Below are 14,602 nucleotides of genomic sequence, written 5' to 3' on the forward strand. Positions count from 1 at the left end.
TGCACAAAGTAATTTTTATAATAGAGTAACATATTTTAGAGACCCTTATAAAGAGAAGAGTAATAATTGATATTAAAAAGATGCGTCCAGAACTAACACAGCATCTTTGCTTTTGTCTACTCTAACATAGTGTTTCAAATCTTTCCTACCCTGGTGAGGATGAGAACAGATAAAGCCATCTGGAGACAGCTTCAGTTGCACCAAAACCCAACTTGTACTCTAAATGTGGGTAGGGGGAAGGGAGAGGGTGAGAGGGACAGGATCGTTCCTTTCAGTGACTGGAAAGGGCAGCAATAAATGGGGGGAGTGAAAGTCAAATACAGATTACATATTAACATTTAGAAATATTGAAAGATCGTCCAAGAACTGCTGAGAGCTGACACTCTATGTATTTAGCATGTACCACTGATTCTTCCACAGTACCTGGGCACCCAAAAGCTACACATGGAAACAGCAGTCCGATGCCATAATACTTTTTATTGTGAAACAGTAATACAGAACTTCCTAGAAAATGGACATTCTTATGGTATAAGTCAGTCACCAACTCAACGCTATTATATTAAGTGCATCAGTACAAGGGAAAGTGTGGTTCCATTGGACATATATTATGACCCGATCAAAACAAGCTGCCAAGTTGGTTAGCATTTGAAAGCCTTAAAGTGCTCAAAGATAGCAAGTTCCTCCACAAGTCTACCAACAGGTTCTCTGCCTCTGACACGAGTATTAATCACATCAGAGACATCTTTTGGAAGCAAAACCCTCACGCCAAATAGTACAAGCAGCGCTATGAGAAGTGTTAGGCCAGTAAGCCATGGCATTTCAACAGGATCAGACACTTTCTTCAGTTCATTTTACAGATCACCTTTGTAGGATCTGTAAGGAATACAGACCAATTTCCATAGCTCGTTTAGAAACCAACTTGCATATGAACCGCGTCAATAACAGACACCAAATATTTCACAAATTGTCCACAAAAGTGCTGTGCTTTTTTTTTTTTCCTAGCAATTAAAATGTGATGGGAAAAGTTCCTACGAGTCTTCTACAAAAGCATCACTTTCTGGTGAAGAGCAGAGAGTGAAAATGGGGAAATAACACCGAGCAGTAGAGTTAAATCACGTCATGTTCCTGGAGGAATTTCATTCTGGTTTTGAGGAGATATTCAATATCTCATTACTTAAACAGAAAGAAGTGGTAGACCACTGTTACAGGTTGTACTAGGGGGTTAAAATACAACTTGAATTTTGCATAATCTGTGTAAAAAAGATATGCTTGACATTTTGGAATGTCACCTTTCTTTATAGAATTATAGGCAAGATTTCTCCAATAAAACATAAGCCAGTTATAAAACTATAACTTCACATCAAAATTTTAAAAAGTTGTTAAAAAATGTTTGATTATATACATATCACACAGAAGAGCCTGCATGATCCTGTGGATTGTGTTGCTGATCAGACTCTATTTTAAAACCTGGAAGGGGCTGGGCCACCTGATCTGCTTGTACAAGTCCTGATAGCGAAGAAACAGAGGAGAGCATCCCTGTGGTAAGCTGCATTTCTATCCCTGGTTCTTCACACTCTGTTTTTACACTCACACATCGGGGTTCACCTTTGGACTCTGTCTTTCCAGGAATGCTACTGTTCAAGTTTGAATCGCTCTCTGTGTTTTGAGAAGTCTCCCCCACAGGGTGATATTGTTTAAGTCGTATGTGCCAGGCTAAGCTGCAGACTGCTGACACTGTTTTGAACTGATGAATGACATTTCTAGGGATGAAGTAGATGTCATTGTCACACAACTGAATTCTAGCATAGCGAATGCCTTCCCGTCTCATTTGGTTTAGTTTGGCTTCATCCACCCATTGAACACACTGAGAGGAGGAAAGATGGTAAAGTTAGTGCTGTACTCTGTTCAGGGTAAATAATTCAGTACCCACCTATTTTTAACATACTTTGCATCTGGATCACATATTTCTGTTTAACAGGTAAAGCTTTTTTTTCCTTTTAAACAAGAATTTTGTTCTATGAGGGCCACCAATCATGGTAACTACACGAGAGGACAACAACAGAAGACAACAGTGTGACTCAGAGCAGGAATCCCAGTTTGGTAGAAAGGAAACAAGAAGGAAAATTGCATGAGGGAGCTGAGAACTGATGGCCACAGGGATACAGAAGGGTTGGCTATACCAAGAACCTGAAAACTGCCAAGCTTCCTACAAAGTGCTCTGTCAGTAGGAAAGACCAAATACCTGTGACACTGGTGGTTCATGCAGGTCCAGCTGAAGTCTCTGCACAACATCAGTGAAATCTTCAGCATGGAAACAAACCACATCTTTGGTTATACGAGGCTGGTCACTCCTACAAAGAGATGAGAAGTGCAGGGATTTTTAAACAACTTCAATTATAGATTGTTTCATTCAACAAACTACCTTCTTCACTTTTTTACTGGGCATGAAGTCTCATCACTCCTCAATAGATAGGTATAGTATTTAGGAAAGGAGGCATAATCTGTAGATTGTTCCCCCCCCCTCCACTTTTTTTTAAATGCATGTGCAACAGAAGCAATGATTTGGTGAACAAATACCATACTGATATGTCAGAAAAGGAGGCTGACATTTGCTGTATACCAAAGTATCTTGCACATGCTTGGAGCTACAATTTGCCTCGACTCTTCTATTCTGTGATTAGGCAAAACAACACTATATAAAAGAAAAAATGCAGAGTAACCATGTGGCACTCTGAAGCTGTAATGAGGACAATATTAATCAGCTGGCTTTTATCTAATGGCTGGGAATCAGAGTAAAAATTCTGCATCTTTTTTTCCATACGAAAACCTAACAGTACTGCTGATGATGCTATTAAAAGCTATTATTAAGAACAAAGGAGGTTGTGGATGTCCCATGCCTGAAGGCATTCAAGGCCAGGCTGGATGTGGCTCTGGGCAGCCTGGTCTGCTGGTTGGCGACCCTGCACATAGCAATGGGGTTGAAACTCAATGATCATTGTGGTCCTTTTCAACCCAGGCCATTCTATCATCTACAGTAATTGTCAGAAATAACTATGCAAATCTACAGTTTCTGTGTAAGGTCAACAGCAACACCTCAAGTACACAAAATGAGAAAACACTGCAGCTATTGAATTAATTACATTGAGTTCTTAGATTGCTGTTTGCAAAAATTAGCACTAATATAGCTGTTTAGGAAAAGATCACAAATGATAGTCCAAGTGTGGTACCTTGAGGTTTATTTTGTACGTCACTAAATGTTTTTGTAACCTTCTGTTACAACTTCAGCACTCTTTCAACAAGAGGGAAAAATAATGGATATGCACCTCACATTTCTCAAGCTACAGACCACATCTATCTCGTTACAGGGTTTAGACAATTTCTTTAATTAGCCTTTTTCTCCAAGGAATTTTCTTCTCAGAAAATGTTTAGACTTGCCCCCTCCCACTACAGCAGTTGCATTTCAGTGGCACTTACCATTCCCCAAACTGCACAGCCTTCAGAACACCTACAGCAGCTGTGCTCTGCCAGTCAAATCCCTGACCCACATGGTCAGCATGAGCCCTTGTTCTGTCTTCAAACAGAACCTCACGGGGCTCGCTGGTCCGAGGTAGGTACTGGAGATTCTTTATTTCATTCATTGACCTGTAACATGATTAAAAGACATACTAAAATCTGTGGCAAACTACTCAGGAAAACAAATGCTAGTATTAAAGTAATCTTAGCATGTTGTATACTGCAGGCTTCAAAATCAAAGGCCAAAGCATTTCCCTTCCTCTAGTTATTTAACAACAACAGACTGAATTGCATCAAAACACGCTTCCAATTCTTCATCTAAAACTAGTTCTACAGCACACTCTGAGAAAGACAGAAAGTACATCTACATACCACAGTATTTCCTGTGATAGCACTAACATTAAAATGCAGCTCTAAGGGTTTAAGGATCTAAGTTGTTTCTGAGCATTTCACTCCTCAAATTAGTTCTTTCCACAGAAATTAGCTGAAGAATGTCTCCTGGAGGACTATAAGAACTGGTTTTAATGTTAAGGAAGCACTGATCAAGGAAATATTACCATGAAAAGTGATAAAATAACAATCACAAATATCACATTCAGCTCAGTTCACTGAGCTAATCTGAAATAGAAATGAAAATGAAGAACTTAAGCCTGTGAATCAGCCTTCCGAAGAACTAATTACATTTAGAACACCAAGGTTTTATTCTCAAGTCCAAAGAACACACAACTGCAGTGTTCTTCCTTTAAAAAGAGAGAGAAAAGCCAAGTATTACCGGCGCCGTTTGAATGGCGATTTTGGCATATCAGCTGTTGGGATCATCTGCTCTCCTGGTCTCACCCACATTATGGGACCATCATCACTTTGTGACCTGCACTGAAGTCTGAGGCTTGAAAGAGTACCCCAGGGCAAAGTCATCTAAAAAAAAAAAAAAAAAGGAGAAAACACACTAGGTGAGATGGAAAAACTAAATGATGCCTAGTTCAAACTTACTATCAAAAGGATGGTACAGAAACTGACACTCTTTATAAGATACATTCCAAGCTTACTTCAAACTTAGTTTTTAGGGAAGTAGATAACTAGGTAGCTGATACATGATAGCATAAATCATAATTAACTTTGAATGATTTACAGAACCATAGCCAGTGAGTTCGGTACCTTTCATTTGGATATAGGAAAGAATGTGCCTCCACCCTCATTACCTCCAGTGATGAGCATATCAATGGAGAAAATACTTCTAGGGTTTCTAATCACTTGAAAATGTATGAATCTTAGCAGTCTAAATATCTAATGTGCTTTAAAGTAAACACCACAAGTTACTGCTTACTCTCAGAAATGGAGACTCTTCCAACATATCCAGAAATTCTGGGAAATAGTCCCCAACTTCTTCATCGACTGCTCCAACAAGGCTGATCTGCCGCATCGGTCCCGCTCTGTAGGTTCCACAGCAGTACGTTCGATTGACCTGAAGGGCCAAAAAGGAAAACACATCACCACAGATTCAGTGCTGTTGTAACAAGGTACAGTTTTCTGATATAATACACTGAGCTACAAATGAGTTTTCTTCCATATCCAAGACACGCCTACATCTGTTTCATTAGTGGTGTCTTTAGGAGTATACAAAGACTTCAGAATGTCTTTGTAGAATATCTAGGGTATCCCAAGAGAAAAGAAATCCTGTTTAAACTACTAATAGGAGACAGTTCTATCACTTGAGTAACAACCAGTTAGTGTTTGACTAATTCAGGAACAATACTTCCAGGCTGACATGAGAAAACTGACAACCAAAGCTTTACTGTCACTCAGTTTTTCCACCAGGAAGCTTGAACTATTAATCATTGCATTTGAGTACTGCTTCTACATTTCAAACTCTAACACCCCATAGGTCTTCTCCCTATGACTGCTGTGAAAAAATCTGTGTCTCCTGCACGTAATGGTTCTGAAAAGGGTGCTACAGTGCATAAAATCAGAAAATAAACTGAGGAAACGAGAGGTCTAATTAAAAATCAGGAGTCAGATGTACATTTCAGTGTTTATCTAGACCAATTTTAGGCTTATTGTCTGTAATATAACCTACCAACACAGATGTAGACAGGAACACTTGCATCTCACAATTTTGTTTTACATCCTCTGTAGCACAGACTGCCCCCTGTTCTCAGGTCATAGAATGGCCTGGGTTGAAAAGGACCACAATGATCATTGAGTTTCAACCCCATTGCTATGTGCAGGGTCGCCAACCAGCAGCCCAGGCTGCCCAGAGCCACATCCAGCCTGGCCTTGAATGCCTGCAGGGATGGGGCATCCACAGCCTCCTTGGGCAACCTGTTCAGTGCGTCACCATCCTCCGGGTGAAAAACTTCCTCCTAACATCCAACCTAAACCTCCCCTGTCTCAGTTTAGGACTATTCCCCCTTGTCCTATCACTATCCACTCATGTAAACAGCCGTTCCCCTTCATGTTTATATGCTCCCTTCAAGTACTGGAAGGCCACAGTGAGGTCTCCCTGGAGCCCTCTCTTCTCTGAGCTAAACAAGCCCCGTTCCCTCAACCTTTCCTCATAGGAGAAGTGCTCCAGCCCTCTGATCATCTTAATGGCCCTTCTCTGGACCCACTCCAAGAGGTTATCTCAAAACTTTCCTTGGGAGAGCAAGTGACACCATTAAGTTTGTTTCTCACAGCCATTTATAAATGGAGCTACAGAAGGTATCCTATGCACCGCAGATGTATGAATGAAGTAACTTCGTGTGAAGTGACTGCTCTTGCAGTTTTCCAGCCAACAAACCAGATGTAGTTAAATATTCCATTAAGTCATTAAAAGGAAATTAGGTGAGATAAAAGTTACAGCTACTGCTGCAGTTTTGTCCTCTATCACCAACCACAGATATTCTGCACAAGTAAAGAAGTTCAGCTCGCTCCTCTGTCCAGACTTCTTCCTCCTACTTTGTGTATACACAGTTAGTAGCAGTGACACTTCAATAAAAACTGCAGTAAGAAGCAGGAGGTGGTTTCACACCCAGTTCTGTTGCTGAGCCCTAAGCTAACTGCTGCACCACATCACCTCCACCTGGATGCATGAAGGTTTACATCCCAGGTCACTCAAAGGAACACTGCACACCTCAGTTACACCAAGACTACCACCTGAAGCTGAATTAGCACACACTGCCAGCTTCTGATGATACAGATTTTATGATCGAGGCACTATCTTTGGATACCTGTTAATTCTTTCTGGCCGTTGCCCTAAGTGAAAGTTAAGTCCCCAGATCCTATTAGAACATGACTGGTAAAGGCAGAATGATTTCAGCTGAAACAAAACAGTGTTATCCCAGGTCTGTGGAGATAACAAAGGACTAAAAAGCCCCTGTCCTTAAGTCAGTTACAGTTAACTGCCTAGTGCCATTAAGGCAAAGGGAGAGACACGACTTCCAGACGAGTTATGTTCTGTTGACGTGACTCGAGGTTCACTAATATCTCACAGGAGCTTGTCAGGAAAGTCAAAATGAATCAGTAGAAAACACACAAGATTTTTTTTGTCATAACATTAAGTTTTGTCAAGGAAGAAAAAATAGAATTTTTTTTTTTAAGGAAGCAGAATGTGATATAAAAAATATTTGAGAGCTCAGAAGGAGATAAAAATACCTGAAAGAAATGTTGGATTTTTATGTTTAGCTGATTTTTAATGTAACAAATATATACACCTGAATTAAAACCAGCCTGTGTTTACACTGAAAACATGTGCCAGCTCACTGCAGGCCTGAGCAGGCTGCTGTACTCATCTCAAGCCCCACAGTCATAATGGGAAGAAGTTCATTAGTTTAAAATGTTTGAGAAGTTTCTCTATGGTTTCAAGGAAAGCATGAACCAGTTACAGGGATGGTGCAGTCTGTCAAGTCAGCTACAAAACCAACCACAAAGACTTTGCTATAAAAAGAAAGAACACAAGAAGGTTTCCTATTTACAAAGGAGAAGGAAGGAAGACAGTGTGATATTCTCTACCATTACAGCAAGGGTTGTGTTTGTCCAAAACCTGTCCGATACACCAATAAGACCATCAGGTATTATTCATATTGCTTTTTAATTGATATACCAAATTAATTCTGCAGCACAGATGTACTGTTTTGTTTTTTAAATACTTGGGTAGCTTCTGTAAAAAAAAAAAAGACCCTTTCTGAAGGAAGAGCTTCTTCCACGAGTAAGAGAAGTTATCTTCCATCTCACAGCAGTATGGTTCATTGCCCACAGCTGTCAAGGACAGTTTAACCTTTTCTGACAGCATGCTGCAGGAGTAGGAAAGCTTCCTATTATCTATCACCTGTTGGCTGCTTCTCCCATCTCCTTCCCAGAAGCAATATCAGTTTATAGAAAAATCTATTTTTCCTCAACTCTTTCCTCTACTGTTTCTCAAACCCTTCTTTGGTGAGAGTCCTTATAGACTCCACAAGGAAAATGATCAGTTTCTTCTTGGAGAAGAAAAAAATCAGAAGCGGATTGTGAAGGTTGGATATGTTTCATTCTCAGTGCAGACTCAGCAGTTGCAGTAAGGTAACTGCCAGGGAGAGTATGGGCTCCTTCTAGCTGCACTGCTAAGAGCTTTCTGACTGAAGTATGCCCTTACACAAAGGCATTTACAAGTCACTGTCTTGAAAGCTCCTAGTGTAACTGAACAGCTTTAAACTAAAGCTTAGCTTTAGCATTTAAGTATTCAAACAAATAAGCCAGAGCCAATGCAAGCAAAAGAAATCCAGAGAATATTCAAGCTTAAGTACTTTAATGTACAAAACCCAAACATGATATAGTATGAATACACACTAAAGTGATTCACTTTAAGTATTCCATTTGTACTGTCCTCACTGCCCTGACAGCAGAGGAATTCAACTCACCAAGGAACTGACCATTAGATTTAGTAAAGTCTTTCAGATTCAGGCCCTTACCTGGAACTTGAGATACCTCCTAACAATATTCATTTTCTCCAAACAGTAAAAGAAACAGTTGAATGCCATACAAGCCAAAGGCCTGGTTCAGTATAGCAAACCAACTCGTGCATACAGAAGGTTCACCTTAAAAGTTGAGGTGACTCAACTGAGCATCCTCAGCTGAAAGTAGAGTATGCAACATTCCTGGAACGTGTATAGTCTGCACAGGTATAAAACATTCTACAACGTACTTTCATATGGGACATTTCTTCATATAGGAAGATCTAAAAGTGAAACTTATTCAAATTAGTCATTCTTCAGTGCTGCCAAGCAAAATAACCTGACTTATCCTCCCTATGCTCTCCTAAGCAGAGCATTTTGACCATCTGTAAATATAAGCTAGCTTGCAAGATTTAAGTTTTAACAGAATGCAGCTACTGTGGTTTAATCCATCAGTTTAAACACATCTTCATATGTTTTGGTGTTACCCACACTCTCTAAAGACTCGTGTTTCGGTTGTCTTAAGAGCTGTGACAACTACACTTCTGTACACATTTGTTCAGTATGTGAACCATATCAACACACTTCAGGCAGAGGAGATTAAACCCAGCTCAGCATGACCTGGTTAGAGAGGCATTTCAACCCAACTGAACCTAACATCTGACTCAATCGAGTTCAGAGAGTGCTTAAAATAGAATTAACTGAAATACCAGCATAGACTGTAACCCAAGGAAGCCTCTTATTCACACAAAGCTATTCTGAAGTGAGTGCTGCAGCAGCTATCCATTGTCAAAAACACTCATAAGCTAAGCAGTATAATTACCTATTTAATGGTGACTATAACTGCTGGGAAGTATTCAAACACTCTGCAAGTTACCATACAATAACCTCTTAAGGCAGTAACCACTTTTCCAACGTAAATCTGGCATACAAGTACTTGGTAGCCTTCACCTAGACCCAGATTACTGCAAGTTATACAGTCTAAAGATCTGTTGCAAAAGGACATCTGTTCCAACAGTACTGCAATGGAGGCTACTACAGTTCCCAGTTCTTTCTTCCAACAGGTGATCCAGTATTCAGGATCTTAACTCCTTTTAAGTACTGTAGCAGAAGTGAGCAACAGTTTTCAGGCTAGACTAAGAAAGAGGTTTTATTCCATCTATTACAAATTTACCCAACTGTAGCACTGCTGGATGGTCACAGATACTTCCAAGCTTGCTGACAAGAGTCAAAGATAAGGGCTTTTCTTAACAGAACCCTGAACTTAAATGCCACTGATGCATGCATTTAAGTTACATGAGATAGTTTGAGAGCTTGAGCCCTGAGAGACCGGCTTTCAGAACTAAGCTTTTATCCTCTAAACAAAGGATGAAAAGGTTTTACTTCTACAGATTTAAGATAAGCTGAAACTATCAATATCAAGGTAGTACATAAAGTGAAAGCCTTAAATCAAAGGCTATTAAGAATATTCCAGTCATCTCACTGACATTGGAAGGCAAGAACTAATTAACACCCACCATCAGACCCACAGATGTGAAAACAACTTCTTAAGCACGATACACTGAAACCTGAGAAGTAGATATACAGAAACCTAAAAAGCAATGTTACTGCAAACAAAACCTCATCCATTTACAGGGGGGAAAGTAACCTTGGCATCTGAGATCTAAGCAACTCTTAATACAGACTTGTCTGTGGTTTCAAACAGTATCAATATCCTTCCAAGCTCAGAAAAAGACCAGAAGCTTGCAAGAAAATCACTGCAGACCTGTGAAAAGGTGAGGGTTAGCAGTGCCTCAAATGTGATTCACCAGCTACCTGTACACACAGAGGAACTCTGAGCAGGCAAAGAAACAATCATTGTTTTTAATCCGTTTAGAAAAAAAAATGTGCCTCACTTATTTTAGGCTATCCCTGCTCTGGATTAATGAGGTCAATCACATCCAGGGGTTGCGAAACTTGCATGCTTTTAAACAGTTCTTACCTGAGAGTGAAAATTTGAAATTGTTGTTGTTTCAATGTCCTTCTTGCCCAAAATTTCCATTTTCACTGGAGTGTTAGGGAAATTAAAAGCAAAGTAATCCAGGAAGTCTGGTAAATAAGCAGCTGCTCCATGTACTATGGCCAAAGCATAGTAAGCTGCATTTTTATCATTTTCACTGAACGACAAAGCAAGAAACTCTTCTGCAAATCTCTCCATCTCCACTGGAGACAAAAATGAGAGTTCATCCATGTAGGCATGAAGGACCAGGGCACCACCATTAGACTGATGTTCTTCGTGAATGAAGTTACTGAATTTAGTGCCAGTTTTCAAGAAGCTGCTGCGAACAGAATGCTCCTGGTGTGTCACAAACGGTGTCTGTACTCCCTGGGGTACTCGATACTCCTGCATGCCCAAGTTCAGTCTGCAGAGCTGCTCATCCTTAAGATACCTGAAGGATTCCTTGTTCATTTCTAAGTTATCACACTGTCCTTGAGACAAAGTCTCTTTGTCAATGCGGGTGAGTCCAGCACACACTGTCTGCACTTCTTTGTTGTACATCTTCAGACGTTTGCCCCTCACATCTTCCCGATGTTTCTTTTTCTTTTTTTTCTTTATCTTCTTCATAATAAGACTGTCAGCTCGTTGGGTTTTGCCATTTTCATCTTGAGTTTCTAGCAGCAATAACAGAGAGAAAATTAGAGTCCTGCACTGCAGCATAATCACCCAAAAAGAACAAAGACCGCCATTCCTAATGCTGTCTGTTCCCACGGATTGACCGATGGTAACACCTTGTTTTTTGACTTAGAATAAATTAATGGAACAAAAACACAGCATATCCCTTCTTAAAGAAGGCTCTGAAATAAGGAAAACTCCCTAACCTCAAGCTTAACATTTTAGAAATATTTCCATTCGTAATAAATTTATTAGAATACCTTTTAAAAGGAGTACATATTTCAGAGCATCTAAATTAAGATGCACATTAATAACTCCTGACATTTAAGGCAGTGCCATGCAGGGGAAGAAGATAAACAAGAACACGTAACATTTAAACATCACGCTTTCATTATAGAACATCAGCCTGATTTGGGACACAAAAATATAGAAACAAATCAGAGTGCAGCTGAAGAGGTACGAGCATGACTGACATTTAGAGGGAAGAAATACTTGGAGCAGTTAACTTTCTGGCAAGAAAACACCCCTGGACACTGACATTTCCTATTCAAGTTGAGAACTGATATCTGAGACAGAATATTGTAAATAAAATGAAGTTTCATATTCAGCTGAGTAGAAATCGATAAGGTGAAATAGAAAGGGATAGTCATACTATGAACAGCTAACACAAAGTATCCAAACAATCACATCCATGTTTTCAGTTACCTTGCACCAGTCTGTTTTACAGGTAACTGTGTAGCTAAGAAATGCTGACTTATCAGTTTGAGTTTGTTTTTTCTGAAGTTAATCAACCTTGAAAATGCTGAAAGGCTCAGAGAGATGAACGTAAAGAATCTGTCAAGCAACACACAGCTTAATTGCTTATCTTTCAGGATTACAAATACTTCAAATAACGTGGCAAGTAACAACGATAGGAATCTGCTGGTCCAGCTGCTACAAAACCTGAATTGCTCAGATTTTAATCTGCCTGAATCAAAGAACGTGATGTACATAAAACCTAAAGTGCCACATTGTCAGGATAAGCGACATGCATCAGAGCAATCTGCTGCTGATGGCAATATCTGACCAGGACATGCAATAGCTAAAGCTTGTCCAGTTTCCTAAGCACAGAACTTGACACTACTAAAAATTTCCTTGTATACAAAGCTATAGCTTATATTTCCTTTCTTCTCCTGCTGTACTTGAAGTTAGAGAAAAAAAACACATTACAGTCATCTATGAGACAAGCTGTAATAACAAATACAGGCAGCTTCAAGTTACCTAGTTTCACTATGGTATTTAACTGTATCATTAATGCTTTGCTCTCAGAGCTCTGTACTAGAGACGGTTGACCTTCTTAACAGCCTCCTGTAGCAAACAGAGTTTCTCATGAAAGAAATAGTTGATTGCTTAATACTAACTCCATACAATTGCTTTAGGACCTGAAATACGAGTTTTGCTGTTATGCCCCACATTCTACAAGAAGCAAGTGGCTTTATTTTTTATTACTACTAGGGAAGACAGGAGCAGAAAGGTAGCACCGGTTGTTTTGGTAACTCAAGTGAACCAGCACCTTGAATAAGCTTCTCTGGAGGTCTCAGAAGTTAAGCATGCACAGTCTCACTCATTCACTACGCTCTTAAGTACAGGTGCTGCTTTTCCAACTGCAAAGAGTGAACTGATCACACAGACCTCATCTCTGGGGAGCCCAGAGCTTCCAAGTCTGAGCTGAACCTAAACAAGAGTTTCATGTGACTGCACAGCTGGGAGTGCTTCCGTGCTGATGTTTCTCAGATAATTTTTAGATGTTAAAGGTATCTTAAATACCTCTAACTTGAGGTTTGGTTTAAGAACTCAAATACGCACTACTTTTCACGCAGAGTATCTTGTAGTTTAAAGATAGTCCCTAATAACAGACATGCACATTGCATTTCAGAACACCAACAAAAACACTGGAGATGTTCACTGCAATCTACAGCCAAAGATAAGAACAATATAGACAAATAGGCAACTTAATTAGATATGAGAATAAAAGCTGGAGTGAAAACAACAGCCCCCTCTCTACATGCAATAGATATGCATTCTGGGACAGGTAATGGGGAGCTTCTGACTTTCAGCTAGCAAACAGCTTTCCTTTGCAAATTTGGAATTTAGATGGAAATTATAAACAGCATTTAAGCCTTCTTTAAAGGAGGTCTCATTCGGTTGCAGGGTTAAAACTGGCATACAGAGGCATTCCCAATCACAGAAGAAATGCTCCTTTAGTTTACCAACACTCATTAAGCCAGCAGTGTTCCACAGGCGTTATTCAAACAGAGGTTTAGCAGCACTGAGCAGTAGCAAGTGTGCTTGCGTGGTCACATAGGAGTGCCTCTGTAACCAAGACCATCTTTACCTCCACAACAGTTCTGCCCATTCTTCAGACACTTCAGACCTCACTTTGTGAGCACCTGCATTTCAGCTTTCCTCGGCACCACATCGTCACATCTATTCCTGAAGCAGAATTCACAGCGTATCATCCTCACTACAGCTGCCTCCCATCCATGCTGCTTCTCCTAAGAGGCTTTTTACTACCACTAATCTGTGAGACACTTATCCCGTACAGCATGAAAAAGAGAGACCTTAAATACAGATCCTTAACTGTGGAACTTTAAGGCATTTAATGAGACGTAAAAAGCTGCTTCTCAGTTCTGGTGAGGCAAGCCCAACGGGAAGAAGGCTTTGCTATCGAAGCAGTCGTGCTCCGGACCTACACCGAGGGCAGTTCCGAGCGGCAGCAGCCGCTCCCGGGGCCGCAGCGCCGCTCCCGCAGCTCCGCGCTCAGCCCCGAGGAACGCGGTGCCACACGCCACAGATCAGCAGCGGGCCGCGGCTCGGGCTGCCCGCGCGCACTGCACGCTCTCAGCGCGCGGAAGCGCCGTTTCCTCCTCTCCCGCCTTCGCTCCTGCGGGAGAGGCCGAGCGCAGCGCCCCGGGCGCGGAGCCGCCTCCGGGGGACGTGGCGGCGGGCGGGCTCCGCCAGGGGGGACCCGCAGCGGCCGAGGCCGGGCCGGGAGCGCGAGCGGCGGCCGCTCCCCTCTCACCTCGCTTGCTGGGCCGCCCGGCCGCCCCGTCCGCGGGGCTGCCCCGCCTCGCCTTCTGCGGCTGCCCGGCGGTGGGGCGGCCGGGCTCGGGGCGATGCCGGTGGTGGTGGTGACGGCGCTCCTCGAGAGCGGCGGGCGGCGGCGGCAGGCTGAGCGGGGAGAAGGCGAAGAGCCCGGCGGCGGCGGCGGGCAGGCCGGGCAGGGCGGCCGGGGGCAGCGGCTCCGCCGGGCCGGGCCCCGCCAGCAGCGGCTGGCTCAGCCGGGCCCGCTTGCCGCCAGCCGCCTCGCCGGGAGCGGCCCGCCGCCGCCGCCCGCCGCCCCGAGGCCGGCCGGGCCGCTCCCCCGAGGGCAGCGGGGGCGGCTCCTCCGGGGCCCGGGATACGGCGCGCACCGCAGCGACCTGCGCAGCCATTTCACAGTCTCCCTCACACACATTTAAATGGCCCGAGCGCCAGCCGGCACTGCGCA

General features: G+C 42.3%; 1 protein-coding gene across 1 annotated transcript; it reads right to left on the reverse strand.

Moving 5' to 3' along the window:
• Nucleotides 1-457: 457 nt before the first annotated feature.
• RSBN1 (round spermatid basic protein 1 like) lies at nucleotides 458-14,571 on the reverse strand. Its single transcript, NM_001389642.2, is given in 7 exon segments — nucleotides 458-1,864; nucleotides 2,243-2,351; nucleotides 3,475-3,642; nucleotides 4,286-4,428; nucleotides 4,838-4,975; nucleotides 10,402-11,072; nucleotides 14,135-14,571. Coding segments are annotated over 7 exon segments (2,100 nt in total). The 5' UTR covers nucleotides 14,547-14,571; the 3' UTR covers nucleotides 458-1,405.
• Nucleotides 14,572-14,602: the final 31 nt, after the last annotated feature.

The sequence above is a fragment of the Gallus gallus genome, chromosome 26, assembly GCF_016699485.2.
Source record: "Gallus gallus isolate bGalGal1 chromosome 26, bGalGal1.mat.broiler.GRCg7b, whole genome shotgun sequence".
Classification (NCBI taxonomy): Eukaryota; Metazoa; Chordata; class Aves; order Galliformes; family Phasianidae; genus Gallus; species Gallus gallus.